General features: G+C 39.5%; 3 protein-coding genes and 1 long non-coding RNA gene across 5 annotated transcripts in view; 2 read left to right on the plus strand and 2 right to left on the minus strand.

Annotated features, from left to right (window-relative positions):
• LOC134666785 (proton-coupled amino acid transporter-like protein CG1139) overlaps nt 1-3,263 on the plus strand; it is a 35,527-nt gene extending 32,264 nt beyond the window's left edge. Inside the window, exon 9 of the mRNA XM_063524072.1 lies at nt 1,664-3,263. Coding sequence (XP_063380142.1) covers nt 1,664-1,905 — 242 coding nt within the window. The 3' untranslated portion in view covers nt 1,906-3,263. The remainder of the gene's footprint in view (nt 1-1,663) is intronic.
• LOC134666857 (uncharacterized) overlaps nt 1-27,303 on the minus strand; it is a 183,477-nt gene that overhangs the window by 131,677 nt on the left and 24,497 nt on the right. The window lies entirely within an intron of this gene.
• Nucleotides 3,095-7,050, plus strand: LOC134666826 (general odorant-binding protein 1-like). The gene is made up of 3 exons (XM_063524144.1): nt 3,095-3,263; nt 3,983-4,163; nt 4,851-7,050. Exons 1-3 carry the CDS (start codon nt 3,108-3,110, stop codon nt 5,036-5,038), a joined length of 525 nt encoding a protein of 174 aa, XP_063380214.1. The 5' UTR covers nt 3,095-3,107; the 3' UTR covers nt 5,039-7,050.
• LOC134666699 (uncharacterized) lies at nt 18,260-24,091 on the minus strand. Of its 2 annotated transcripts, none has more exons than XM_063523933.1 (6): nt 23,355-24,091; nt 22,583-22,814; nt 22,011-22,257; nt 21,084-21,317; nt 19,598-19,772; nt 18,260-18,544 (listed from the first exon to the last, which is right to left on the minus strand). In XM_063523933.1, exons 1-6 carry the CDS (start codon nt 23,871-23,873, stop codon nt 18,377-18,379), a joined length of 1,575 nt encoding a protein of 524 aa, XP_063380003.1. In that variant the 5' UTR covers nt 23,874-24,091; the 3' UTR covers nt 18,260-18,376. The 2 variants fall into 2 exon arrangements, with proteins under 2 accessions (XP_063380003.1, XP_063380001.1); XM_063523931.1 differs by having other exon boundaries at nt 18,322-18,544; nt 19,461-19,772.

Raw genomic sequence — 27,303 nt, forward strand, 5'->3', positions numbered from 1 at the left:
TTTTTATTAATTTAATATTTACGTATACCGTAAAATGGGTCACCCCAGTAGAGTCAAAACTGAAATTCAAACCTCGATAACATTTTATTTTTACATATGTAAACTGAATGGTACATATAATAAGTGTTCCGGACGTTCGTATTTTAGTTTTTATTTTATTTTGGGTAGTTCCATTTCATAACTTTGACGATAAAGAGGAAAACCCACCTCACCCCGTAGTGCCTCGTATTTGGGGTGAGAGGGATTTGCATACAAAGGTGATTTTGGAAGATTGTTGGATCGATTTTTTTTATTATGCAAATTACTATAGCTCCATTTTAAATAGAATACATTATTTTTGTAGCAGTAGCCTTAAAATCCCTTCTCACCCCCCTCTCAAACCTTCTCTCCCCATTCATAACCCACCTCTCCCCGCGAAACCTACTTACTCACCCCGTTTTACGGTACCTACGCACTGATAAACACGCTATTAGAAAGAACTTGCGAGAAGGTAAGCGATCTTGGCATGTCTTTTAATTGAAAAACGCTTTTTAAAAATCAATAACTATTACTTATGAAAGCAGGAAGAATATAAAAGATCGTATTAGATTCATAATTGTTACATATTTGCCGTAACTTATTTTTAAAATGTGTTTTTCAATTAAAAGACACATCAAGATTGTTTACCTTTTTTCTAATGCTGAAATAAACGAACTATAATGTCTTGTATGGGGCCTCTATACTCTCATCCACAACACGTGGAGTGTTCGGCGGTGCGTACAGCATGACGCGCTCCAAAGGTATTTGAACAGCACTGCATGCACGTACGAGTACTAAGAATCCATATATTAAGGCCCCGCATCGATCTTTGAAGAAGTATGTCAGTTTCACACTGCTAAGGCAGTCATGGTAAGACTTCAGTTTGATATCTTGTAGACATCACCAAGATACGATAAAGATATGTTTAATATCTAACCTGTCAAATTTGTCATTTGCGCGATTCTGGAGATACTCTTGAACGATTTCCACAGGATATGATTTAGAGATCCAATTCACATCTAATAGATATCTTACTCTATCTAACGTAAAAGTGACATTGGTTGCCCGAATTGCGCTGCAAAAGAGAACTAGTTGATATCTAAACTATAACGTATCTAGAATGGATCTAGTACGTGTCGTCTCATGTGAATATCTTGAAGTTCGAATATGGCAGCTTGTCTCTTATGTACGATTCCCACCGACCGACTGGAGTCGGGCCACGCCGGAGCGCATTTTCAATGTGCCTATACATTTATGTAAGGCAAAAGCTATGGAGTCCGACCGCGAACCACGTTCGATGTGTTGCCTCTCTGTCGCACTTGTAAATTAGTACGTAAGTGGGACAGGCAACACGTCGATCGTGGTTCACGGTAGGCCCTCAGAGCCGTGCGCATCCGCGAGTAGCCGACTGGCTTGCGGCCGTACAAATTAGAGATGCAACGGATCGTTTTTTGGCCGGATACCGGATATCCGGTATCCGGGCGGATAGTATAATAATGGCCTGTGCATCTCTAGTACAAATGTGAAATGCACTCCAACTCCATTCGGTGGGAATTATACTTTAGGCACGTTTTCCCTTCAAGAAATTCTATTGCACAAATATGTCTTGTCAATTCGTAATTTCGATTTAAATTATTTATTCCAGTGACCCTGGCCATCGCAGTTCCCGACTTGGAGCTGCTGATAGGTCTGGTGGGCGCCATCTTCTTCTCAACCCTGGGCCTTCTCATCCCGGTGGTGGTGCAGACCGCCCACTGCTGGGACAGGGACTTGGGGCCGTATCTGATAGTTGTGTGGAAGAATACCCTGCTGTTGCTGTTCTACTTACTGGTTCTGGTTTCTGGTTGCTACGTGTCTATTGCTGAAATGGTTGCAAAGTTTTCCTAGTACTTATAATATTCGTGTTTGGAGCTTGGTATTTAAACAAGGCCTTTTAACATTTTACCTACAGGGTACTTTTGAGCGTAGCTCCTCAATACGGGTGTCTTTTCTGTAGTTTTTGTAGTTTTAATTCAAATATAATTATGTTAAAGGCATTTTATTTTAATTTCTTTAGAACACTAATAAACAGTCATACATATCACAATAAATCTGTTACATATGTTGTACACAGTGTACAAAACTGAGAAATGATACAAAATCTGCTAAAATCTTGGAACTAATGAGGAATCAGAAGAAATTCTGAAACCTTCCCAAGAGATTCCTAACACTAGGAATTCTTAGGATTACTCCTTCATTCGTTTTCGAGTTCCTTAATTCACGTTTTCAAATCGCTCGAACACAACTTAAATCCAAATAATACCTAGTTATTTTCACCACACCAGCTCGGAAAGCCTTACTTTGCACTTCATAAACTGATTATAGCATGAGCGGTTAAACAACAACTTTGCCCCCTTGTAAAACAAATAACTCTTTCCATTTAATTAAATTTATTACTATTTTATGTCGCACTATACCTACTTGCATAGAGTGCTTAGATTGTATGAGAGCGGCTCATTGACGGCGGGTTCATGTGACCCTTAAGTAATTCATTATCATAACCACACTACGTCATGTATCAAAGCGCTCATTAGAGCGTACTAAGTACGTGACATTCGGCGCGATTCGGGAAGTGAATTAGAGATTAACTAGATACGATATAGTAAAGATATGTGACGTCCTACGGGTAAAGGTACCTTATGGGGGTTGGCGCTTACGCTATTATTAACGCCGCTCCAATATTATTGCGGCGCTTTGCGACGTAAGCACCGGCCGCCACAAGGTACCTTTTTCCGTGGAACGTCACATATCTTCACTATTTCATATCTAGTCAATCTCTAATTCATTTCCCGAATCGCGGCGCCAGCCGCCATAAGGTACCTTTTGTAGTGGATCGTCGCATATCTTTACTATTTCATATCTAGTGAGTCACTAATTCATTTCCCGAATCGAGCCGATTGTCATCTCGACGCGACGTGCTTATTATCACACTGCATGACTGATCCATTAATCAAACCAATTAACACATCCGTACTCCGCTATAATTAAAAAAACTTTAATTTTCCCTAATCGCTTTAAAAATGGCATAAAACCTTGTCTCGATCACTTGAATGCTAGAATTCAAGATGGCGTCTACCACAAAATGGTGGACGTTGATTGCCGCGTTTATTTTGTCGCTTTGTGTGAATAGAGCTACCCCTTCGGCGGAGATTATGAAGAAATTGACTACTGGGTTTGCCACGGCGCTGGATAAGTGTAAGACCGAGGTGAGATGTTCGGAAATTTACTGATACCAATATAAAATGCATGGTTCGCTAAGTTGTTAATTATCTTTGATCTATATAATCAGAGTTTATAGCGTGATTGTGTTGTGACTTGTGTCCCATAACCATTTTATTATGTTAAGACATAAGCTTGTTACCTAATCATTTTAAATTTAGAATTCTCATCTCCATATAAATATGTTCCATTATACATACATACATACATATCATCACGCCTATTTCCCGGAGGGGTAGGCAGAGACCACGGATTTCCACTTGCTACGATCCTGACATACCTCTTTCGCTTCCTTCACATTCATAACATTCCTCATACACGCTTCCTTCCTTTATACCGGCGAATAATTTGTATTAATTACGTCGCTCTCACTCTATCCAATATATATGTATAGTTATAATGACACAATGAGAGAAGGAGAATGAGTGACCTACTTACAGATGTGTCTATCAGATCTGAGCGATCTGAGGGCCTACCGCCAATATAGAAAATTCAAAGTCTTTAATCTAACACTCTACCGCTCTTATTGTGTAGTTATTCGAGCAACAGAGATAACGTTTTTCGATTTTGGCGGTAAGCCCTGTCTGGCTCATGTAAATATGGCGGGTATTAATCTGTACCTACGTATGTACATTCCGAGCTACTGCGCGATGTTGATAATTATTATAGCGTAAAAATTATACAGAAACATGTTCACATATTCCAGCTTAACGTCCAAGAGAACGTAATGCAAGATTTTTACAACTTCTGGCGTGAAGACTACGAGCTACTAAACCGTGACACGGGCTGCGTCATTCTCTGTATGGCCTTGAAGTTCGACCTCATTGATGAGGATGCCAAGCTGCATCATAAGAACGCGCATGAGTTCGCTAAGACTCACGGAGCAGGTAACAGTCATTTCCTACATCTTCGACAAGGATGCTAAACTGCAGCATAAGAACGCTCATGAATTTGCTGAGACTCATTAAGTAGGCAAGCTTATACATAGATTGTATTATAGATAGACGCCCCGATATAAGAAATAGAAATATAAATCGTTTATTTGCGAACCATGGTACATAAGTAGTTGATACAATAAAAATTAAAGACGCTCTAGAGTGCTGTAGATGCGCTTCGTAATATATGGCTGCGATACCTACATCCTACACTACGCAACCCCATTGTGTCTTTGTGTCAGTGAGCCGGCCGCGGAACCGCCGGAACTTGACACCCTTCGGTCAAAACAAAACTCCTCCTGTCGCTAGACATTTAGTTTAGCGCTCACCACAAAAGAATTAAAACTTGCATTGTGTCGAAACGAAACCTGGCTTAACGTATGTACTTACCTAATGTAGACGGGATGTATAGAGTCATTGCGCTACATTTCGTCCACTACAGCAACGTCAAAAGCTAGTTATTTTTTTATATAAACGGCACACATATCCAGCGTTCTCAGTCCATTTGAAAATACTACAGATAAAGATAAAGATAAAAAATAGTTTATTCAAGTAGGCATATTACAATGCGCTTATGAACGTCAAGTCACGTACAATATAAAACACACATTTTAATGATCCTTCCACACTTCATTTCAGACGATGACCTTGCAAAACAGCTAGTAACCATGATCCACGACTGCGAGAAAGCGAATACTGAACCCGACGACTGTATCAAGACTTTGGAAATCGCCAAATGCTTCAGAACCAAGATCCATGGGCTCAAGTGGGCGCCTAGCATGGAAACAGTGCTGGAAGAGGTTATGACTGAAGTCAAGCCGTCGTAGTTACGATTATAGATGAACCATTGACATATATCTAAGGGCACTTACGGGCACTAAGAATGGTGCTAGTTCAGCGGTGTCACTCACGAATTCGAGCCAATCGTGCAGTCTAACGCAACTAGATGCGACCAATCGTGCGCGTGATGCGAACTCATCAACCAATCGCGTTGCGGCGTTAGACTGCACGCTTGGCTCGAATTCTTGTGCCGCACACCGCTGTATGATATATGTCAATGAGATATGGACTTGATCGAGGAATAGCTGTAATCATAGCTTTCGGCAGAGCCTGATTATTCAAAGTTCTAAAAGGTCCGTCTTGAGTTGCTGAGAGCTCCTTTGGATCATAAATATTAGAGCACTCAAATGTTCTAGACTCAGTTTTAAATGAATCAAAGCTACTATGTAGACTTATATCGACCGGGATATGGACCGTGATTACCTTTTGTATTGTTTTCGAGCTCCCGATATGTCGACACAGTTACATGCATCACTAATAAAATAATCGACCGAACGCGGTCTACCTATACCTATATAACTTTGACACCCATCCGCTGTCTTCAGTTGCCCGCGAATAAGATGCATGTAACTGTGTCAAAATATCGGGAGCTCCAAAACAATACAAAAGGTAATCACGGTCCACAACCCGGTCGATATGTCTTATCCCTTCAAGTGGCGCCAGCGAAAACGCGAAAAGAATTCAAATGGCGCCGCGGATTTGCGCAAAAGCAGTCACGTGGCGGAGCTCCGATGGGTGTTCAGTGCAGATTAAAAGTATTTTACAAAATCGTCGATTAAAACTTTTCTATGTTTGGAAGTATATTAAATCACATATCGTTGTAATCAGCGTTAAATACGCTATTTGAATATAGCAATTAAATTATTATAATGTTTATACATTTGGCCAGACCTAAGAAAACTCCGGAAGAATGACAGTTTTCCAGTTTCCTTGTTTAAAATGAATACCACCATAAAACAAATTGATGATTGGAGTTGATTGCTATTTAATTATCAAATTAAGTCTTATAATTTTAAGATTACATCAGTACAAGGGACCTAACATTCAAATCTGAACTCTGACTAGGCGGTCGCTCCCGAATGAATGGTCCTCACCAACAAATTTTATACCAAGTGTATTTGTGTTTCTTACGGTATGCTATCCTTGTCTAGCTCGCTACCTAATTTTAGGTGCTAGAAGAGCGTAACTATACTTAAATGCGTTCAATTTCACCTCTAAATACGACAACACCTTATTAACCACTCACTGGTAGCCGACAGTTTACTGCTTTTCGATCCGACCATTGACGGGTTGACCGCCACTTAAAGGGTTAAGTTTTAGACGTAGGTGTCTACCTCATTGTGTCAGAAAGTTGTATAATCTTTGGTGTGAAGTCGGGTACTGGATTAAGCTATGATTGATTACATTGTCATTGTTATTAACAGCATTATCGGGATATTTTGTCTCATCCCTTATGTATTTTTAGAGGTATTTGTTCCTTCTTACATAACTTTTTCATGCTATTATTTTATCATGTTAGTTTTTACTTTACAATAATAGCCAGCAGTCAAACTAAGATTTAATTAAGATAGTACGTACCTTAAAGCAAACGTTTACCAATTTTTTTTTTTCATTTCTATCACTGTAGGTATATTATTTTCGCTTCTATGTTCTTCACTCATTTTGTTCAATATTTATTCACTTAAATTTTAATGTCCCCTCGTGCGACAAGATTCAAATTATTGTTTTTCCGCATAAGGGGATAAGTAAAATACAGTTGCCCATAATGTTGTTCTAATAAACTTGATCAAAACAATAAAGGTATTATCAAATGGACTCCGAATATAAACATAGATTTGTTATTGTTTATTATAGTCTTCTCTATTATTAATACTTTAGTTTTAATGTCAGCCACAAGTCTTAATTTTAGTTTTAATTGTGATTACCTATATTACTGTACCGACTGTACGTCAAATAATAATGTTTAAAAATAAAAATAATAAATGGTGGAAGTCTGTAAGTCGTTTTTACTTATTTGTAATTTCTTAGACTAGACTTTTTTGTGAATGACCCAACCCATCGAAGAGCCTTAGAATTTAGACCAAGAAAAGTCTGCAACGATTTTGATAGCATAACGCAGTGCAAGTGTTATTAATACGTCATACTTTCATAGAAGTTTGACGTTTAAAATAACACTTGCACTGCGTGCGCTACCAAAATCATTGCAAACTTTTCTTGGTAAACTCTACTAAGTATGTGTTTGCATTTGCAATAAGATTGTGAATTGTCAGTTAACAGTGAGAATGGAAAAGCGTGTAGAGAAAAAAAGCGCAGTCAACAGCAGAAGTTGATAAGCGGGCGAAGTGCTCAAAATGATCTTGACGCGACTTTCTTATTAAGAGAATAAGAGCGTGTCAAGGTAATTTTGAATACCTCACCCGCATAGCAACTTCTGCTGCTGACTGTACCTACGCAAGACAGGGAAGTTTCCTCATTTAGCCGCGTGTTATAAATAATTCGATAAATCATTTCAACCTACCTACCTACTACCTACCCTCCACAGTTCCAACACGAGCAAAAAAATCCAATTTTGAAATACATATTTTAACGGATACCGGTAATTTGGCCGGAAATACGCCGGGACATGGCCGCAGGGCTATAACCGCGAAATCGAAGTTCGCAAATTGCCCATATTTCTCTGTCACTCTAATTACGCCTTCGTTGGAGTAAAAGAGAAAGATCCCCGCAATTTGCGAATTTCGGTTTTCGCGGTAGCCGCTCTGGCCGCAGGTGTAGCCCCTGCACTGATTCTCGTAACGACAGTAATTCCTTCCCACGGGAGTTTTCTAGTATCCAATTTTGCTGTAAAAAAACAGAAGTGATTGCTTTTCCTCATTACCGGCGATTTATTACGGGGCCTGAAAGTGAGCAAGAAATACGAGAATACTCCGTTCATAAGAGGGCAAACAAGCTTGTTATTAATTTTCTCGGAATTTATGTAGAAAACATCATTTAATATTTTTATTTATCAGTCGTTTCTGGCAGGTTTTGGACTTAAGTATTGCTAAGTCTATAAAGGTAGGTAGCTTTAGAAAGTTACAAGTATCAAATAAACCCGACGTCATTTTACCATCTGGCAATAGACACTACAATAGATACAATAGACACTACACTTTTTCGCTAGGATCAATACAGCCTAACACTAACGGAGCCCACATCGAGTCGCCGTCGACGGCGTCGACGGTAATGTGATTATTATTTTGAATTTTATGGGCATTTTCATTTAACTTGTACAAATTAAGCGCGACTTAAGTTTGACATTGACCGTCAGTTTTGTAACGATTGCTAACCGGCCGTTAAAGGTGTTCAACTATGTGAATAAAATAATTAATTAAAAAATTAAAAACACGACTGCTGCATTTTAAAGCGAACTGAAAAGCTAAAAATAATGTTCATATGTTAGTTACATAACTTTATGAATCTAAATTGGAATGTAAATATACACTCACGGTCATTCACAGTAAATACTAAGGGTTATGCTCATTTATGACCGTGACTGTAGGTACGTGTACATTTAATTTCAATTACAATCGGGGGACCTTGGTGTGCCTAAGTGCATCTCATTCAAAAGGTCCCCCGACTGCAATAGAAATTAAATGTACACGTACCTACATTCACGGTCATAAATGAGCATAACCCTTAGTATTTACTGTGAATGACCGTGAGTGTATATTTACATTCCAATTTAGATTCATAAAGTTATGTAACTAACATATGAACATTATTTTTAGCTTTTCAGTTCGCTTTAAAATGCAGCAGTCGTGTTTTTAATTTTTTAATTAATTATTTTATTTCGAACATTTTAGTGAAAAAAACTAAGTATAAAACTATGATTTAAGGTAGGTAGGTATATAGAGATTTCCCCCGGCCGTTTAGTTTGTCTACGAAGTTTTTTTTATGTGGATATTAGCTTCTGGAACTGGGACCTTTTAATTAAGCTCACCGTTCCGGAATACGTCCGGGCTTCTTTTCTGTGGACAATATGTGGATATGTTCACAATTCGGGATATTCGACATTTTTAAATATAACTTCTTAGAAAGAAGTAGAAGTAGGACCGCGTGCAGCGCGCCACGTACGTCGGGCTACGCCCGACACTCTTAGTATGAGGGCGCCGAAGGCGACCCGTTTTAGAACGCGTCCGGCGCGCCACGTACATCGGGCTACCTACGCCCGAGACTTAGTATGAGGGCGCCGAAGACGCCCGGTTTTGCAACGCGTACCGCGCGCCACGTAGGTCGGGCTACGTCCGACGATTTATGTATGAAGGCGCCCGGTATTGAAATGCGTACAGCGCGCCACGTAAGCCCGACGATTTAAGTATGAGGGCGCCAAAGGCACCCGGCTTTGGAACGCGTACAGCGTGTCTTGTACGTCGGGCTACGCCCGACTCTTTTAGGATGAGGGCGCCGAAGGCGCCCGGTTTTGGAACGCGTCCGGCGCGCCACGTACGTCGGGCTACGCCCGACGCTTTAAATATGAGGGCACCGAAGGCACCCGGTTATGGAACGCATACAGTACGCCAAGTACATCGGGCTACCTACGCCCGACACTCTTAGTATGAGGGCGCCGTTCGGCGCCCGGTTTTGCAACGCGTACGGCGCGCCACGTAGGTCGAGCTACGCCCGACGATTTAAGTATGAAGGCGCCCGGCTTTGGAACGCGTACAGCGTGTCTTGTACGTCGGGCTACGCCCGACTCTTTTAGGATGAGGGCGCCGAAGGTGCCCGGTTTTGGAACACATACAGCGCGAGCGCGCCACGTACGTCGGACTACCTACGCCCGACACTCTTAGTATGAGGGTGCCGGAGGCGCCCGGGATTGGTAAGCGTACAGCGCGCAACGTAAGTACGTCGGGCTACGCCCAACGTTTTGAGTATGAGGGCGCCGAAGGCGCTCGGCTTTGGTAAGCGTACAATATTATACTAAAGGTAGGTACGCCTCTTTTGGACACTTCGGGCTTTCGGCCCTACGCAAAGTTTACCTTTGGTGCGCCTTTAATTTGGTGTTCAGACATAGAATGACAATACACTTCTATTGTTACAGTCGACCTATAAAAGTATAGAAAGACATAATATGTATAATCATTGTCACTTAAATACTTCTTACTATTATGAAAATTAGTTTAGTACTAAAGTTAAGAAGAAATGATTGAGGTTGGTATGTAGTACCTACCTACCTACGCACGTGTTAAATCAAAATCTGTTTTATTACAGTCGGGTTGAATTAGTAGTCAAGTACAATTTTATTCACAAGAAATATAAGAATGCAATAAGCCATAAATTATTCAAACCCGATTATCGCTTAAATCGAAGTTCACAGGTTTAGATTTCAATAGGGCGATTTAGAACATGTTTGTGTTTAGTTCCTTTTACCTCATAAAATTATATACAAATCATATGGATGATTTGTATATATTTTTATGATCAGCAGTCAATACCCTTTCATTTGATAGCTCACTAAATTAGATAGAAGGATTTATTTTTCTTAGCACATTTTGTAAATCCTTATTTAACCAAAATAAGACTTAAACGCGTATGCTGCATATATAATTTAAATCGTCTTTCAAGGCTCTTCATTTTGAGACCCCACTCGATAGGATTGCAAGATTTTTTTTTCTAAACGTGACGCAATTTTGTGTATTACGTCCGCCATATTGGTTTTATAATAACGTCACATAGCCTATGTTAGTCGGGATGATGTAAGGATTCTAATGATGTATCATACATCTAAATCGATTAAGGCATTCAGAAGTTATGGTGGAATAAAGAAACTCACATACATATATACATACAAACATGAACGCTGAAAACAATACACTCTTTTTGTTTGGGCAGATCTGACGTTGACGTGTCGCATGTAACAGACTATCATATCTATCAGATTGCATCACGTCAGATAGATAATTAAGCCCAGCTGTAACCTTTTAATTTCAAGGTACAAACGAATGATGACTGAAATAAAAAAAACAATATGTATCACAAATCAATTATATTTGAAGTACAACGTCAACAATAATAACTATACTCGTTTATATTACTTGTACATATGTATGTTCACTCGTTGACATTGAGAAAACGGCAAAATGTTACCACTATGTACAGTTAACTGCGCAAATATCGTAAAAATCTTGTTGTGCACAAATCACGCGAGGTGTTTTCGGCTACTTTAACCCCCCCCTCCCCCTTTTAGTGATATTTGGTGAGGTTTCTGACTACCCCTCCTCCCACACAACGTCACGCGTATTTTTTTGAATTTTTTTCATTCGACCTAATTTTAAGATAGTAAATAGTATTGTAAGTATATAGAAAATCTTGTTTATAGACTCGCTATTTTGAAGTGCAGAGTGAAGATTTATGTTTAACGAAACCGAGAAAAAGTATCTACTTACTCATGTGGTAGGCTTTTTTTTTCTTAGTTTCGTTCACTGTAAAAAAATACACGTGAGGTTTCCTTATACCCCCCAACTAACGTGATCTACCCCCAACGTGATCTATCGTGATTTTTTCGTGACCCCCTCGCCCCCACCTATCGAACCTCGCGTGATTTGTGCATAAGCCCAAAACAGTTATACTACTGAGGTACATTTAACTAAATGTAAGTATATATATATAGTGACAACACAGCCATAAAGCTATGAAGACTACAGAGTGATGAGATTACTCATAATAATTATAAGCCAGAGAGTTTTTTAAGCCGACTTAAGAGTAATGGAAAAGATTATTTCATTAATAAGTCTGAGAAAAAATCGTGTCCTCGTTTTTGGAAGTTGTAATGGCGCTGTGCGGCGTCATATTTTAACCGACTTCAAAAAAGGAGGTGTTTATAGTAAGTAAACTCCCATTTTTTATTCTACTTTACACATAGATAGCTACCAATTAATTTTTGGTAATGGCTCTTGCAGTCAGTATGAAATCAATCACATTGCGTTTGTGGTCACACAGGATTGACGAACGGTGTGGACATTTAACTATATACCAAACTAATTAAGTCCTCAAACTTAACTAACGAATCTTTTAACTGCCCACCAACCCCCCACCGACTAACCCACCATCATAGACGGCTCAATATTGTTAATGGCTCCTCTACACGATGGACCAACGCCGGCCACTCAAAGGGATGCATTTATACGTTAGATGGAGCAAGTGATATTTCTATCTAATTCTACCGCATGGCTGCGTCCCTTGGAGTGGCCGGCGTTGGCCCATCGTGTAGAGGAGCCATAAGATAGACTCCACGGGTAGCAAGATATCACTCCTATTTTAATATGACAATATCGAGTAGGTAACTACAAAAATCCCCTCTTCGGCTCCCCTGCCATATGTAGCAGCCAGTACCGTTTTTACCATAAGGGCACACGGGGCCCGTGCCCATGGCCCCCATCCTCAGGGGGCCCCGAAGGACAAACAGTAACAGTATACAGGGTGTTTGGTACATCGTTTGCCAAATTAAAACGGCAGATAGGTTGAGTCATTGGCTATCTTCTCAGGGCTAGAAATTTTTAATTTAAGATTTTTTTTTTTTACCTATTACCGTTTTTCGTAAATTCCAAATGTTTACTTGCGTAGTAGTAAAAAAAAAACCATGGCCAATTTTGTTTTTCTAGACATGAGAAGATAGCAAATGACTCAAGCTACCTGCCGTTTTAATTTGGCAAACGATGTACCAAACACCCTGTATTTTATTACCAAATCATCATAGTAGTAAAATGTTTGTTTAATTCGCTTTCTTTACTTTCCAAAAGGGCCCCAAATTCTTAGATGCCTAAGGGCCCCATCATAGTTTAAGACGGCCCTGGCCGCGTAGCCAAGATGCCAATCGCTTACGCTCCGTAGCGATCGAAACACAACTGTCACTGTCACACTAATATGGAAGAGTGATAGAGAGACATAATGTTTTTCGTTGTCGAAGCGATAGCGATTTTAACCTTGGCTAGGCCGGCTGTCTAGAACCTTGACTACAAAGCGGAATATTTGTGATATAATAAGATAATATTATGCCATCATTTCCTTATCTACATATAACAAATTGCAGTACCTACATAATAAGATGCTTTAGGGTAGGTATGTAATTTAGTGAATGCCTGCTTTAAATGTAAATTTATTCGCGCCGGCGGCTCATAACAACAACAGGGTGGTATTACACCTGTCCAATGTCATTGTGTCTCACTCTCACATTTAGCAAAATGTGAGACGCAATACACATTGGACAAAGGTACAGTCGCCATCAGATATATCGGAGCAGCCAAGATGTTCACAATATCTGAACGCGCACTCTAATGCCTTGACAATAGAGGCGTGTTCAAATATTTGTGAACACCTTGGCTGCTCCGATATATCTGATGGCGACTGTATAGGACGGATGGAATACCATCCTTAGTGACATCAAATGACAAATATAATATCCGCTTGGAAACGGCCTCTTTACTGTTTGAAATCAGTGAGCAAAATTGCATTTTCTATGCTAGATCGAAATATGCAAGTTTGAGTTGTTTCCTCAGTAGTCGGCTGGTAAAATGGGCTTTTAAGTGATGATATTAAATAATAAAATTGTACGCACACGCATATTATTCTTATTTAATGACTATTTTATACTGACTGCACTAACTTGACTATTTTATTTGGCAATGGTCCCTTAATAACTACATTATTATATTATTTTGTGTGATTTTGTTTGGTTAATTAATATGAATTCGAGAATTGTTTATTTCTTAGGCTATTTGATGAAACTCCGGACGTTTAGCTAATAACAGAATAATTAAAATACTAATATTAAATTGTATTTTTATTGACATTGTTCAGTTAAAAACTTTGGTAACGACTTTGAAAATATTATAACATAGTACTCCTGAAAAAAGGTATGAAAATACGTATTTGGGAGTATAATATGTATGTAGGTAAGTAAAGTACAACTATTTGGCAATGTTATTTATGTCCTAAATAACTTTGACTTGATTTCTTGGCCTGACAGTGTTATTTCAAGACGGTATCTACCCATGGGTGTGATATCACAAAAAAACTATGAAAATTTCAACAAAGCAACTTTTAAAATCTAGGTTTTAAGAAATATTATTAAACCTAAATACAGTTTGTGCTTAGCATTATACAGAGTGGCCCAAAAATACGTTGTTCTTTTTTGTAATGTTGATATCAAAGTCAAAGGAGAATATTTTAAAGGTAAAGTTACGTTTTTCTCTGTTTATTTCTCACTGCACCCACCCTGACGCTTTTCTGTTTTGCCCTATGGTTGGCTGGTAGAGAATGCCTATAGCGGCATTAAGTCCACCTGTTGTAAGTACTCTTTTTTATGTGCGATAACGTTTAAAAAATAACAAATTATAGGTTTTGTTTCAGTTAAATGATTCGTTTTAACTTTGACATTTTGTAAGAAAGTTTTCCTAACATTTTTTTGTCAACGTCCCTACTTTTGGGTAAAGCTGGAAACAAATTATCGGACGCGGCTCACAGCCCCGACTTATAGGTATCTAGATAATGAATATACACTGAATTGTGCAAACTATCGGAGGTAAGCCGTGGACGTAACCTTGTGCTGACCTTGAGCCTTCGGACATCCGACAGAAATCTGGCGCGCTGGATGTTCCTGTCAGCCGAAATCGTCCGCGGACGGTATGCAGTATTATGCACGGGGTGCGGGACGCGTCACTGCGCCAGAAGGACGCGGACTACGCGAGAGCTTGGACGTGCGTACGGTAAAAATGGAGGAAAGAATTATCGAGTGTGTTCGCAACAAGGAATTACTGTATAATCTCAAATTAAAGGATTACAAAAATGCATGTATCTTCGTCTACAGTTCTTTGTGGACTAAGCGTTGTTGCGCGTCCGCAAGCCACGTCCCGAACACTGTGCACACTTTTATGTCGCGCCCGTCAGCCGCGTCCGATAATTTGTTTTCAGCTTAACTCTGTACACGACACACGCACACACACACACACACACACACAATAGCTTTTAGTATTTGGTATGTAGGAAAGCTAATATTGTCCAAGTATAGCAAACACGCTGTCATCATCAATCTTTATCAATACTTTATGATTAAATGTCACTGATAATGTTTAGACAAGCATCAATGTTGGACCAACTCACACGCCCGGTTAAGAGGTTATTACATAAACATATATACTTTTTAGGACATTTTGCTGCTGAGAGAGATAAAGATATAATTCCCTGTCCCTCTTAGAATCAAGAAAGCAGAAAAGTTATATACAGATTTATATAATAACCCCGTGAAGACTTATACACACTTAAAATTAATATAATATGAAAGATCAACTTCTGACTAGATTTGGTTAATAATTTTAACAACAATATACTTAACATATTGTGATATTACGAAAATGACATCCGCACACTTACTTATAGTACGCATATGCAAATGTCTTAATATAACACTGAATATGAAGCAGACAAATATTTTACATTTAGGCATATAAAACGCAACCAAAACAGCCTTGTTGTCAGGAATGTATGTACATATATGTACAGTCGACGTCCAAGATATGATTACATTTTTCACCTTATTACAAAAGAGTAAGGTGCAAAAGTGTAAACATATCTTTGACGTCGACTGTACACGAGCTCTAAAGACTCCCCGCCGTAATAAAGTATGGACGCTAAGCACGAAGAATTTCGGACATTGACACGTCATTTCCTATCTCTATGGCACGTGCATAATATTGTTATCCCGCTCACAGAATTACATTGTCTGCCGGCAAATGGGCGGGACAGCAATATAATTACGCGCGTGCAATACCGATAGGAGCAGCCGGGTCAATATACGAAATTCCACCTGCATAGCGTCTTTACATTAGCGTATGTGATTTGCCAACCACGGCCGGATAAAACAACGCACGTTTCCTTGACTGAAAAATCAAAAATCCTCAGAGCCCTGGCGGGGACTGTGCTTGCATAACAGTGCTGCCATCTAGATCATAGAAATATATCATACATCTCAAATGTGGCATACTACAAAGTTTTTATTATAAAAAGCCACATCCCTACGAGAGAAAATCAATACATTTTTTTTATATTGATCTAAATCTAAGCATTAAATTAAACCTAGGACTAGCAATCAGACTTTATAATTTAAGTATTATTAGCTGCCGTATTATTGTAATTATTTTTTTTATAAAGGTAGGTAATATAAAAATGTTTCTCTTATTAAACGCTGAGTAATATAGCAATTGTATACTTAAAGTTTATTACTGCTAAGGACTAGGCCACTGTTATTGAAAATGGAACAAATATAGTACAAACTAGTAGAAACTAGTCGGTCTAAAGGCTTTCTTTTTTAAACTCTTCTTGATAAACTATTTATTACCAAACAAAAAACCTTGTTATGCGTGCTGTACACACACAGTCTCTCGCCAAGAGTCTCGACACGTCACCGCTCCAACCCAATCGGAGAACGGCGAGACCACAGACTACATAATCCAACCTCCTGAGACCGAATGTACATATTCGTGAATTGTAATTTGAACCTTTCATGAACCAAATAAAGTAGCATTTCTTTTGTTTCATTGCCTTTAATGAATTTAGTTATAGAATAAGGTTCAAATAAAAAAAAAACTTTATGCATGGTGTGTCTGACCATGGGGCTTTTTAAATCCAGGGCTTGATTTTACTCGCTAAACTGAGCTACTTTTACTATGGGACCAACCCTAAAATCGGGGAATTTTTTTTGGCTTTTCCATAGAAAACGTCGACATCTGATAAGCGAATATGTATGAAAAAGTAAAATTTGTTTACGAGATTTCGGGGTTTGTGCCATAATAAAAGTAGCTCAGTTTAGCGAGTAGAATCGAGCCCTGGATTTAAAGCCCCAAGGTTAGACACACCCTGTATGAAGTTAAGAAAAGGTAATAGGGTAGACCCGGGGGACCCGGGTATGTCCTTAAACTACGTCCAAGACCACCGGTGGACGGGCACCAGCGTCCCTCAAATTCGGTGTACTCGACTGCGATCGCCAACCCGCCTGCCAAGCGTGGCGATTATGGCATTCACCCCCCATAACAAGGGGGAGGCCTATGTTCAGCAGTGGACGTCTTATGGCTGAGATGATGATGATGATGATGAATAGGGTAGATACTCATATTTGCTGAGAGGGTCGTATGGATTTACCCGAGTCTGAACTTTTGAAGTTAAGCGACGCATATGACGAGGGAGCAGTATGTAGGTACACACTCGTTCTTGTCCTGTCTCGGGGTGTCTCGACGAGTGTGTACAGCCGGCATTAAATATTTACACCAATTTGTACTATGTGACAAGAATTTTAGATTTTTTACTCCTCTATAAACATGCATCGGTGTAAAATAAGGGGCCTACTTTGTTGGTTATGATATGAATAGGGATCAAAAGTTTAGTAGGTATAATAATCGTACTGATGATATCGCTTCTGTATTTTTTTCTGTAGCCCCTATTCACAGTCAGTAACTGTACAGTGTACAGGCCTTGAACATTTCGCTAAATAAGTCAGTTTCTTTAGTTTACTACGTTTTTTAAGCCATAGCATAGATAGGTACTGCAACTACAAGATGGAGCATACGTAAAATCACGAGCGAGATAGGCTACTCTCGTTTATTAACATAAAAAAGACGGGTAGTCTATCTCGCCCCGAGATACTGTCGTGCCAATCATGTGTTAAGCCTACTAGGTGTAGTTTTTAATTTACAGAAATAAATCATGATAATTTTAGTCGCACTTGCAACTGAAATAAGGAGGCGACATCGCGGATCGCGGCTCCATAACTTAGAGCATTTAATAACTGGAGTCGCCTTTAAGAGCTTACCCCTCTGCCAAAAAACTTGCACACTTGTGCAAACTTTTGTATTGACTGACATGGCTATTTGTACGTTACGTACAAATCATGTAGAAATAGCAATACATTTGACGTCCCCTCCCCCGCAAAAATCGGCAGACTGTTTTGTACAGAAAATGACAGCGATAACCTCCTCAGTTACTAAATGCTCCTAAACTGAAAAACGAAATTCAAGACCAAAAAAAGTAAGACAATGATGCCACTGCAATAATTTGTTTGTAACATAGTAAAATCCTTTTTATAAATAAACACGTTAAGATAATTTATTTATTGGTAATTTAACTCCTACGATTTAAAAAAGTACTTTAATTTACTTATTTTTACATAAAGACGCGCTAGTAAAAAGTGGCAACATTATATTACTTTTTTGGTCTTGAATTACGATTTTCAGTATAAGGTTCATATACCTACATCACCGAGCAATATGAACTAAGCCAAAGGTGACTCAAGGTCATCACCCGATGCTCTGCAAAGAATGCTTGTACTGCAGCAGCTTGGTCAGGTTGGCGAGCACCAGGTCGGGCGGCTCCGAGATGACGAAGTAGACGAGACCCAGGATCGACAGCACGGCGCGCCAGATGGAGAAGTGAGTCCACGTGTGGTAGAACGAGGGGATAGTCGGCTGGGGAAGTTATCGTATATTTCTCAAACTTGCAATGAAATGACATGACTTACTTCAAATCTAACCTAGATCAGGCGTGGCCCACTCCGCGATTTCATCGCTTTGCAATAGGTAGCTACAAGTACATCCGTTCCACACCAATTTTGGTGGCTAGCAATAAGCCGCGCGAGGAACTGTCGCCACCTAGCGGCCTTATCTGTCCTGATCGTAACATACGCGTTTTGTTAGAGAGTGAGTATTCTGTACCCAGTAAGTACTATTATTTATTTATCCTGTGCCTAGATTAGACTACGTATCCGGTGCGAGAGGTGAAGATTCATACAGCCCCACACACCTAAGCCTGTAAAGCAACCTTCTTTTGTTTTTGACAGCAGCCGCGGCCCGCGATACCTTCATTCTCGTACCGGGTTGGTCAGCGGCATTTTCTCGTAACTCATGAGGCCCTGGTAGTTTTTTTCTCGATTTTGGCCACCGTAGCCTATGGATGCAAGTTTGAGAAAAGCAGTATACAAATCTCGGCAAGAAACGGGATTGCCGGCCGCGTATTTCCTATCCGTCTATCTATATCTACTTGGCCTGCAACCCTTCCGTTTCCCGGCCTCTATAGTAATGTACCTTAAGCTATTACTTCAAATAAAAGATCAATAAGCAATATGCATGAATTTTTGGGAAGATGTTGATCGATTCTACTTGTTATTAAATTCAAATGTTTCTATTTTCTATTACTTACAGTGATAAAGGTAGTATATGTAACTAGTACGATGGGCTGGAAGTAGTACTTACAGTGGTAACATTGGTGTAGTTGGCGCCCATTGGCGCGTACTGGTACACCATGAGGTCGTCGTACGCGCCGCCGTGCACAACAACAGACACGCCATATACAGGATGACCAGCACGATGGGCTGGAAGTACTTACAGTGGTAACATTGGTGTAGTTGGCGACCATTGGCGCGTACTGGTACACCATGAGGTCGTCGTACATACGCGCCGCCGTGCACACCAACAGACAAGCCATATACAGGTTGACCAGCACGATGGGCTGGAAGTACTTACAGTGGTAACATTGGTGTAGTTGGCGACCATTGGCGCGTACTGGTACACCATGAGGTCGTCGTACATACGCGCCGCCGTGCACACCAACAGACACGCCATATACAGGATGACCAGTACGATAGGCTGGAAATAGGGCTGCAGGCCTCTGCTCAGGTCCAGACTTGTGACGTCTAGCCTGAAACAGTTGATTTCCATTTTTATGGTCACGAAAAATGAGAAAAAGTACCTACAGGTGTTGTATAGTGCATAATTATTTTCCATCGTATTTTCACGGAAACGTACGAACGTGACTTGCTATGTCAGTCAGTCTCTGCAAAAAAAAGTACTGAGGTTGGCTGAAGTAACATGACAAATACGAACGATTCCGAGAAAATACGATGGAAAACGATTATACACTAGATATAAAGATATAATCTACGTAGGTATTTAAAACCTATAAAACGAGCATCGTTTGGCAGATCAAATGACATACTTTCAATTATTTGACGAGCATAAAGGTGTCAGAAATCAGGTACGCAAAATTGAATACTATTCTTTTAGTCGGAAGAGTCAAACAGCCTCGTCTTTGGTTCCATTTAAAGTTATTCTATGTATGCTTAACCCTTTAACGGGAATAACGGCCTATCACATTGAAATAACGTTCAAAAGCATTGTGGCAAAATATTCCGCCTTATATGTCTCAACTTATTCGTAGCGTTACCCGATACAATCAACAATGGACGCTCCCTATGCAACGGCCTTGGACTTCGAGTGCTTTTGCACAAGTTTAGACTCTAATCCCTGAGAAATAGAGGTTAAGTTCGAAGGCTTTCAGACTTGAGAATAAGTTATTCTCCGCTATATAGTATATTTTCCATAAAGCACTTGTTTTTGGTAAGGATAAGAAAGATATTACTTAAACAATAACTACCTTAACCTTTTGAATCACATTATGTTTTGACATTGAAATGACATTAAATTTTATGCAGAAATAATGTAAAACGTGGATTGAGAGGATGCCAGAATGATATAGACAGTACAAATACATAGGGGAGGCAAGGGGACCATTGGGCAGTTGGGAGGCTTGGACACCCCCTTGTAAATCAGGACTTATGGTTATGTATTACAAGGGGGTGCCCGACAGCCCAAATATCCCCTACCTCCCCTGCACATGACACTTATGATAATAATAAATTATTAAATTTTATTTTATTTTATTATTTCTTTTATTTTTAAATTTTAATTTCATTGACATTATATTTTAAATTTTCGAGTTTTGAACATTCACATCATTCATTGACATTGTTTTATTACTATTATTACTATATTGTTTTAATGATTGCATGTTAATAATTAGTAAATTAGTACCTTAATGTACGATTTTGTAAATATTTTGCATGTTGATGTTAAATCGACTGAATACTGTGTCTATTTTATTATAAGATCTGATTGTTACGTATTCAAGCAAATAAATATTTTCTATTTCTATTTCTATAATAAAACTCACCTATCCAACACTGAGAGCAGACACAATACACAAAGAAAGTAGTATGTAGCGACGTATGGCATAGTAACGACCGCGTGAAAGGACAGATGGCCCGCGTCCAAGCTGTCAGAATAGCTGATCAGCAGTAGATGCATGAGCGAAACACCGCCTAGCACGCCGTGGCATGCGTACGCGCAGCTTCGCCAGGCCTTCTGCGCCGTCAGCGCCACGTCCAGCGGCGTCAGGTCGCCCAGTCTGAAAATAATAAGGCTTCTTAGTGCCACTTGCACCATCCCACTAACCCGGGGTTAACCGGTTAAACCGTTTACCCAGTGTCAAATTGTTCTGGTAACCATGGTAAATCCAGGTTTAACCGGTTAACCCCGGGGTTAGTGAGATGGTACAAGTGGCCCTAAGCGTCCCTAGGGGTGGTGGGGCACCGCAGTATCTACAAACGTTCTTAGGGTTCCATACCCAAAGGGTAAAAACGGGACCCTATTACTAAGACTCCGCTGTCCGTCCATCAGTCTGCCTGTCACCAGGCTGTAACTCATGAACTGTGATAACTAGACAGTTGAAATTTTCAAAGATGATGTATTTCTGTTGCCGCTATAACAACAAATACTAAAAACAAAATAAAATAAATGTGTGTAATAAGTGGGGCTCCCATACATCAAACATGATTTTTTGAAGTGTTTTTTGAGTAATGGTACGGAACCCTTCGTGCGCGAGCCCGACTCGCACTTGGTTTGGTTTTATTATATTTATGCATGCCAAATGCTAATAGAATAAGATAAATTGAAATGTTACCGTTTTCCTCTGCACCCTTAAAATTTTATATAGTTTTTTTGCATAAAAACAATTTATATACCTTAAAAAAAGAAAAGAAAGGGGAGGCCTTTGCCCAGCAGTGGGACACAAAATAGGCTATATAAAAAAAATATATACCTCAAGTATTTATCTTCATTTCTAGACTGCTGTGACTCCAAGATTCTATCCCTGGACACAGCTCTGAACGTCCCTCCGCCCTGCATGTAGATCTTCTCCGGCCTCCGTGAACCGAAGGGGTTGAGCCTCTCATCATTGGGTGAGGTGAGAGGTGACGGTGAGGAGAAGGGGTTGTCTATATACTGGTCATGGTACGGCATACTGGATTCAAGAGATTCCAGCATTGTGGATAAGTCTGTCGGGCGAACTGGAAAGAGAACTGTGAAAGTTATACCTGTAGTACAGACAGATTTGATTCTAAAACCTACTAGGTTTGATTATATATAGGAAATGGGAGCTTGGCATTGAAAAAACTTGAAAAGTTCCAATAATTATTCCTTTATAAAACTATTTTTTTTTTTCATTCTTTAATTTTAAATTTAATCATTCAAGGGTTCTCAAGCTTTGTTGTGGTGTGACTCCCATTACATTCAAATAAAATTGTCATTAGAATCTAGAGCCATTGACGTAAGCCCCAGAATGTCAAACCACACAGTTTGAAAACGCCTGAGTTTGTACGATGAGACCTTTACCTGGTTTGCCTCCGCCTTTACTTTTACTGCCAGCTTTAAACACCTTAGGGCTGACATCACTCCCATTAGCGTTGGTGTCTTGTCTCTCATCCCTCATTTTCCGGCGGGTCTTTCTAGGTTTGTGCTCCTTCGAAGACCCGTTGTTATTTTCTACATCATTCGCTTCTATGTCTAGTTCACCACTTAGAGTTACCACCTCATCCTTATTGTATTCTTTTAGATAGTCATCAACCTATAAAAATAGATGTCATGATATTAATTACAAATATAGTGTCACACGATTCCAGTCGCAATTTCGTTAAATTTTCTTACATTATAGCTTCAAATTTCAGTGGCAAATTTTGGATTTTTCATTTGTATGGCTGAGCATTAGGAGATTAGGACATTTCGAACAACAGACAACCAGTGGACCAAACATGACACAAAATGGCACACTGAGAAAACAAATAAAAACTGAATACAAGAGATGGAGAGACGAGCTAAGAAACTTCAACAGATATTAGCGGAGAACAGCACAGAGTAGGAAGGAATGAGATAAACTGGGCGAGGCCTTTTCTGCACATGCAACATGTAAATAAATATATGAAATTGTAAAAACAACGAAAATTTCCTTGCCCTTATCCCATTCATTTGGATGCCCATTCATTGGTATGGAAGAAAAAGATATGTTGGTGCAGCATATCTTTTTCTTCCATACCTCTCTCTCGTCCATCATCTCATGGCTACTATTGACATTTGAAAAATCACTAAGGTAAATAACAATCTAAGTTACCTTTTCCAATGCACTGAGACTAGATCCAGGTATTTCAAAATCATGTAAATCTCTATCTCTATGCTTTGATGAATGCCTCTTCTTCTTCCTATAGGACGGGCTCCTCTTCTCTTTATGCCCACTCGAAGGCCGGGATAAATTCTTCAAGAACTTCTCATCCAGACCCGTAGGATCATGAGAATAAAACACGAACGAGGGATTCTTATCAGATTTCTTAATCTCCTTTTCAACAAATCCTAGGATTTGATCCTTGATTTGATCGTGAATAGGCAGCTCTATGTCTAAAGATTCTTGCTCAGACTTGATCCAGCTGTCACGCTTGGACTTATCTGTAGTCTGTTCATCAACAGCAGGAGTTTCGACCACTTCTGGGGCCTCTGAGTGCCCGTTTGATAATTTTCGCGATCCGGACCGACTTCGCGATCGCGACTTAGTTTTGTGCTTCGGAGAAGGAGACCGAGCCACGGAATGAACTTCTACTATCTCCTCTCGCACGTCGACACTTTTACCAGGCTTCATTTGCCCGAATTGAATTTAAAACCTACGCAAAAGTGAAGCACAAGATACCTAAAGCTATCTAGAGTGCATACAACTTAAAACTAACACTCCCACTGATCTTCAGTTACATTATGCGTTCACCGAATTAAACTAAAAACATTATTATCTATTCTTTATTTATTATTTAGGAAGATTCTCACTTAAAGAAACAAAAACGAAACAAAGCGAATCTACATATTCTAAATGTCAAATGCCAATCTTCAGTGACGTCAATGTGACGTCATAGTTAGCTAGCACGTTCCGTTAGACGCAACTTGCTGTTAAGGGATTACTACTTTACTAGCAAAAAGCAGAGCTTTATAAGGGCTCGCGGAGTTTTTCTACCTAAACGTACCGTACCGGACCGCGACTTTGATCCAATCCGAGACTTGTTTCATGTTCGATCGAGTGGATACGTAATGAGTTCCCTAAGGACGCAACTATAAGTGAGAACAAGTTAGAAATATACTAACTGGACCCCGGTCGCTGTCCGGTACGCTTGTCTGTTACAGTTTTTACTTTGTCCATTAAAAACGTGTCCAGACGACAAAATCAAATTGCCAATATCATAGACACGTAATATACCATTTAGTAACCGCTTAATTACATCCTACACGGTCGCCCAGCTTTTTAGGGTTCCGTACCCAAAGGGTAAAACGGAACCCTATTACTAAGACTCTGCTGTCCGTCCATCCGTCCTTCCGTCCGTCCGTCTGTCACCAAGCTGTACCTCACGAACCGTGATAGACAGTTGAAATTTTCACAGATTATGTATTTCTGTTGCCGCTATAACAAGAAATACTAAAAAGTCCGGAACCCTCAGTGGGCGAGTGCGACTCGGTTTTTGTAAGGAAACCAACTGGCTTTCCTAACATAATGTTGGGTCAGCGCGCCAATGTCCTTGAATTAATTTTTTCGTCCACACCACACAATTGGGTGACAAACTATCCCGCCTGGACATCTACTGGCGGTACTCACACTGCTCGGCACATAAACACACACATTTAGTTCCACTAGGTACAGCCAGGGTTCAGCATCAGCTCTATCTTGAGTACTAATCTCCTAAGTGCTCATCAAGACGAGTCGGATGACTAAAACAGCGTGTGCCTATGTTGCACCAAACCTGAGTTCCGCTAGGTATAGCCAGAGTTCAGCATCAGCTCTATCTTGGGCACTACTCTCCTAAGCTCATCAAGATGAGTCGGATGACCAATACATAATAGTGTGCCTTTGTTGCACCAAACCTGAGTTCCACTAAGTACTGCCAGGGTTCTGGGTCATTTTGTTGAACTGCACGCCGACGTTGCAATTGGCGTGCAGTCGGCGTGCAGTTCCTATACAAGTTGCAGTCGGGTTGTAGTCCATTTGTATCGGCCCTTAGTCACTGAAGTTTGTATTAATATGCTTGTTTATCTTTATTAATTTATAATTTTAGCAGTACCAATCAATAGTAACACTAAAGGCGCCATTCATTAATTACGTTAGACAATTTTGCCAGTATTTGACCCCCTTCCCCCTACGTAAGAAATAATAAGAATAGGCTGACTCCCCCTCACCCCTATATATATTACGCGAGAAAATGAAAAAAAAAGAAAAAAATGGAGTACCTACACGTTTGGTTTATATTAATTAGTGTTTAATTATCAAAAAATATTTTTTAATGTTTATTTGTACCTACAAAGGTACTGGAGCCCATTTAAGCTAACTGTGCACAGTGTTTGATAGCACAGAGTGTAGAAGTATTATTTAAAAACGTCATAATTTCATAGAAATTTAAAAAAATCGCATCTTTGTGATCTTACATAAGATTTATGAAAACCCACTCCCTCCCCCTTGTAAGAAAAAATAAGATATGTTCGACCCCCATCCAGCCAAAAATCGCCTTACGTAAAAAATGAATGGCGCCAAAATTCTTGCATGAACTGAAAATACCCGATTTAAGTTTGCTAACACAACATGATTTATCAGTTCACACAAAACATACGAGTAAATTAACCTCTGCAGTGAATATACAGCAAGATAGAATTTCTTAGTATTCACAGAAACTTAATTGCTAAATTGGGAATCAAACCAAGCGAAGCAAGGTGAGTCTGAATCCAAAATATTCACCCACTTTTGTATTCATCGTTGTCAATGGCGTATACATTATTGAAATTTAAAACACCTACATAGGTATCGTTGTCTGAGTACCCACAACACAATTAAGCCTTCTTGAGCTTACTGTGGGGCTTAGTTAATTTGTGTAAGAATGTCAAGTATTTATTTATTTATTTAGGTACTACTAACGCCATCTGTTAGTGAAAGAAATAATTAACATTAGCACGAACGTTAACTCAATAATTTGCTAATAGATGGCGTAAGTAGTAATACAAAGAGTTATTCCTTTATTTTATTTTTTTACGTTAATAAAATGATATTTTTATGTTTGATAACACATCTAGACATACATTTATATTACTATGTTAAATCTCAAACCTAACAGTGCGATAGTTTTTCCGTAAAGTGTACCACAAGAATGCATAGTTTGTCGAATAGTAATAGGGCTCGCTTCGCTCGCCCTAATAAATCGATTTTTTTAGAAAAGAGTTAGACCAAACTAAGGTAGCAGTAATTTTGGTAGCCCATACTGTGCAAAGGGTTATTTTAAACGTCAAACTTATATCCCCTCAACTGTGGGAGCGCCTTTCAGGCGGTCATGAAATTGGCGGTTTATCTGTGGCCAGGGGTGCGAAACTCCTGACTTCGGCCTAACTCGGCTCCGCTCGGCTCAGCATTGCTCCGAGCAATTTTTAGGGTTGGTACCACTTGACTTCCTTTTGCGTGCACGACCACAGATAAGATAATCACTTAAATTTTGACAACCCTAAATAGCCGAAAGGGATAATGCCATATATTAGAAAGGGATAGTATGATTCGACCCTGAACCGCTGTCAAACTTTGGTTTTTAACCGACTTCCAAATCCCAAAGGAGGAGGTTATCAATTCGGTTGTATGTTTTTTATTTTTTTTATTTTTTTTATTTTTTTTATTTTTTATGTTTGTTACTCCATATCTCCGTCATTACTGGACCGATTTTGAAAATTATTTTTTTGATTGAATGTATATGCATACAGATTGGTCCCGTTTCTGTCAAAACCCAGTTCTGATGATGGGTTCCATGAGGAATCGAGGGAACTCCTCAAATCTTAAAGGCATACATATAGTGATTTTTGGGTTTTTATCATCAAATCAAGCATATACATCCAAAAGAGTGACATTTGATGAAGTGGAACTGCTGATGATGATCAGAACGGAACTCCTCAACGACGCATAGTTCACGGTTGGCGATTTGTCCTCTTCGTTATGTTTGTTAAGCAAGTTCAGTTTTTAATGCACATTTTTGTCAAGCTCGAGTTCTGATGATGGGATCCAT

Source organism: Cydia fagiglandana, chromosome 8 (genome assembly GCF_963556715.1).
Source record: "Cydia fagiglandana chromosome 8, ilCydFagi1.1, whole genome shotgun sequence".
Taxonomy (NCBI): domain Eukaryota; kingdom Metazoa; phylum Arthropoda; class Insecta; order Lepidoptera; family Tortricidae; genus Cydia; species Cydia fagiglandana.

Excerpts from the sequence above, each read along its gene's own strand:
- LOC134666826 (XM_063524144.1), top strand. The coding sequence starts at position 3,108 with ATGCTAGAATTCAAGATGGCGTCTACCACAAAATGGTGGACGTTGATT. Across the intron at positions 3,264-3,982 it reads TGGATAAGTGTAAGACCGAG|CTTAACGTCCAAGAGAACGT; the intron begins GTGAGATGTTCG and ends CACATATTCCAG. Across the intron at positions 4,164-4,850 it reads CGCTAAGACTCACGGAGCAG|ACGATGACCTTGCAAAACAG; the intron begins GTAACAGTCATT and ends ACTTCATTTCAG.
- LOC134666699 (XM_063523931.1), bottom strand. The coding sequence starts at position 23,873 with ATGAAGCCTGGTAAAAGTGTCGACGTGCGAGAGGAGATAGTAGAAGTT. Across the intron at positions 22,815-23,354 it reads GTCTCAGTGCATTGGAAAAG|GTTGATGACTATCTAAAAGA; the intron begins GTAACTTAGATT and ends CTATTTTTATAG. Across the intron at positions 19,773-21,083 it reads CTGCTCTCAGTGTTGGATAG|GCTAGACGTCACAAGTCTGG; the intron begins GTGAGTTTTATT and ends CAACTGTTTCAG.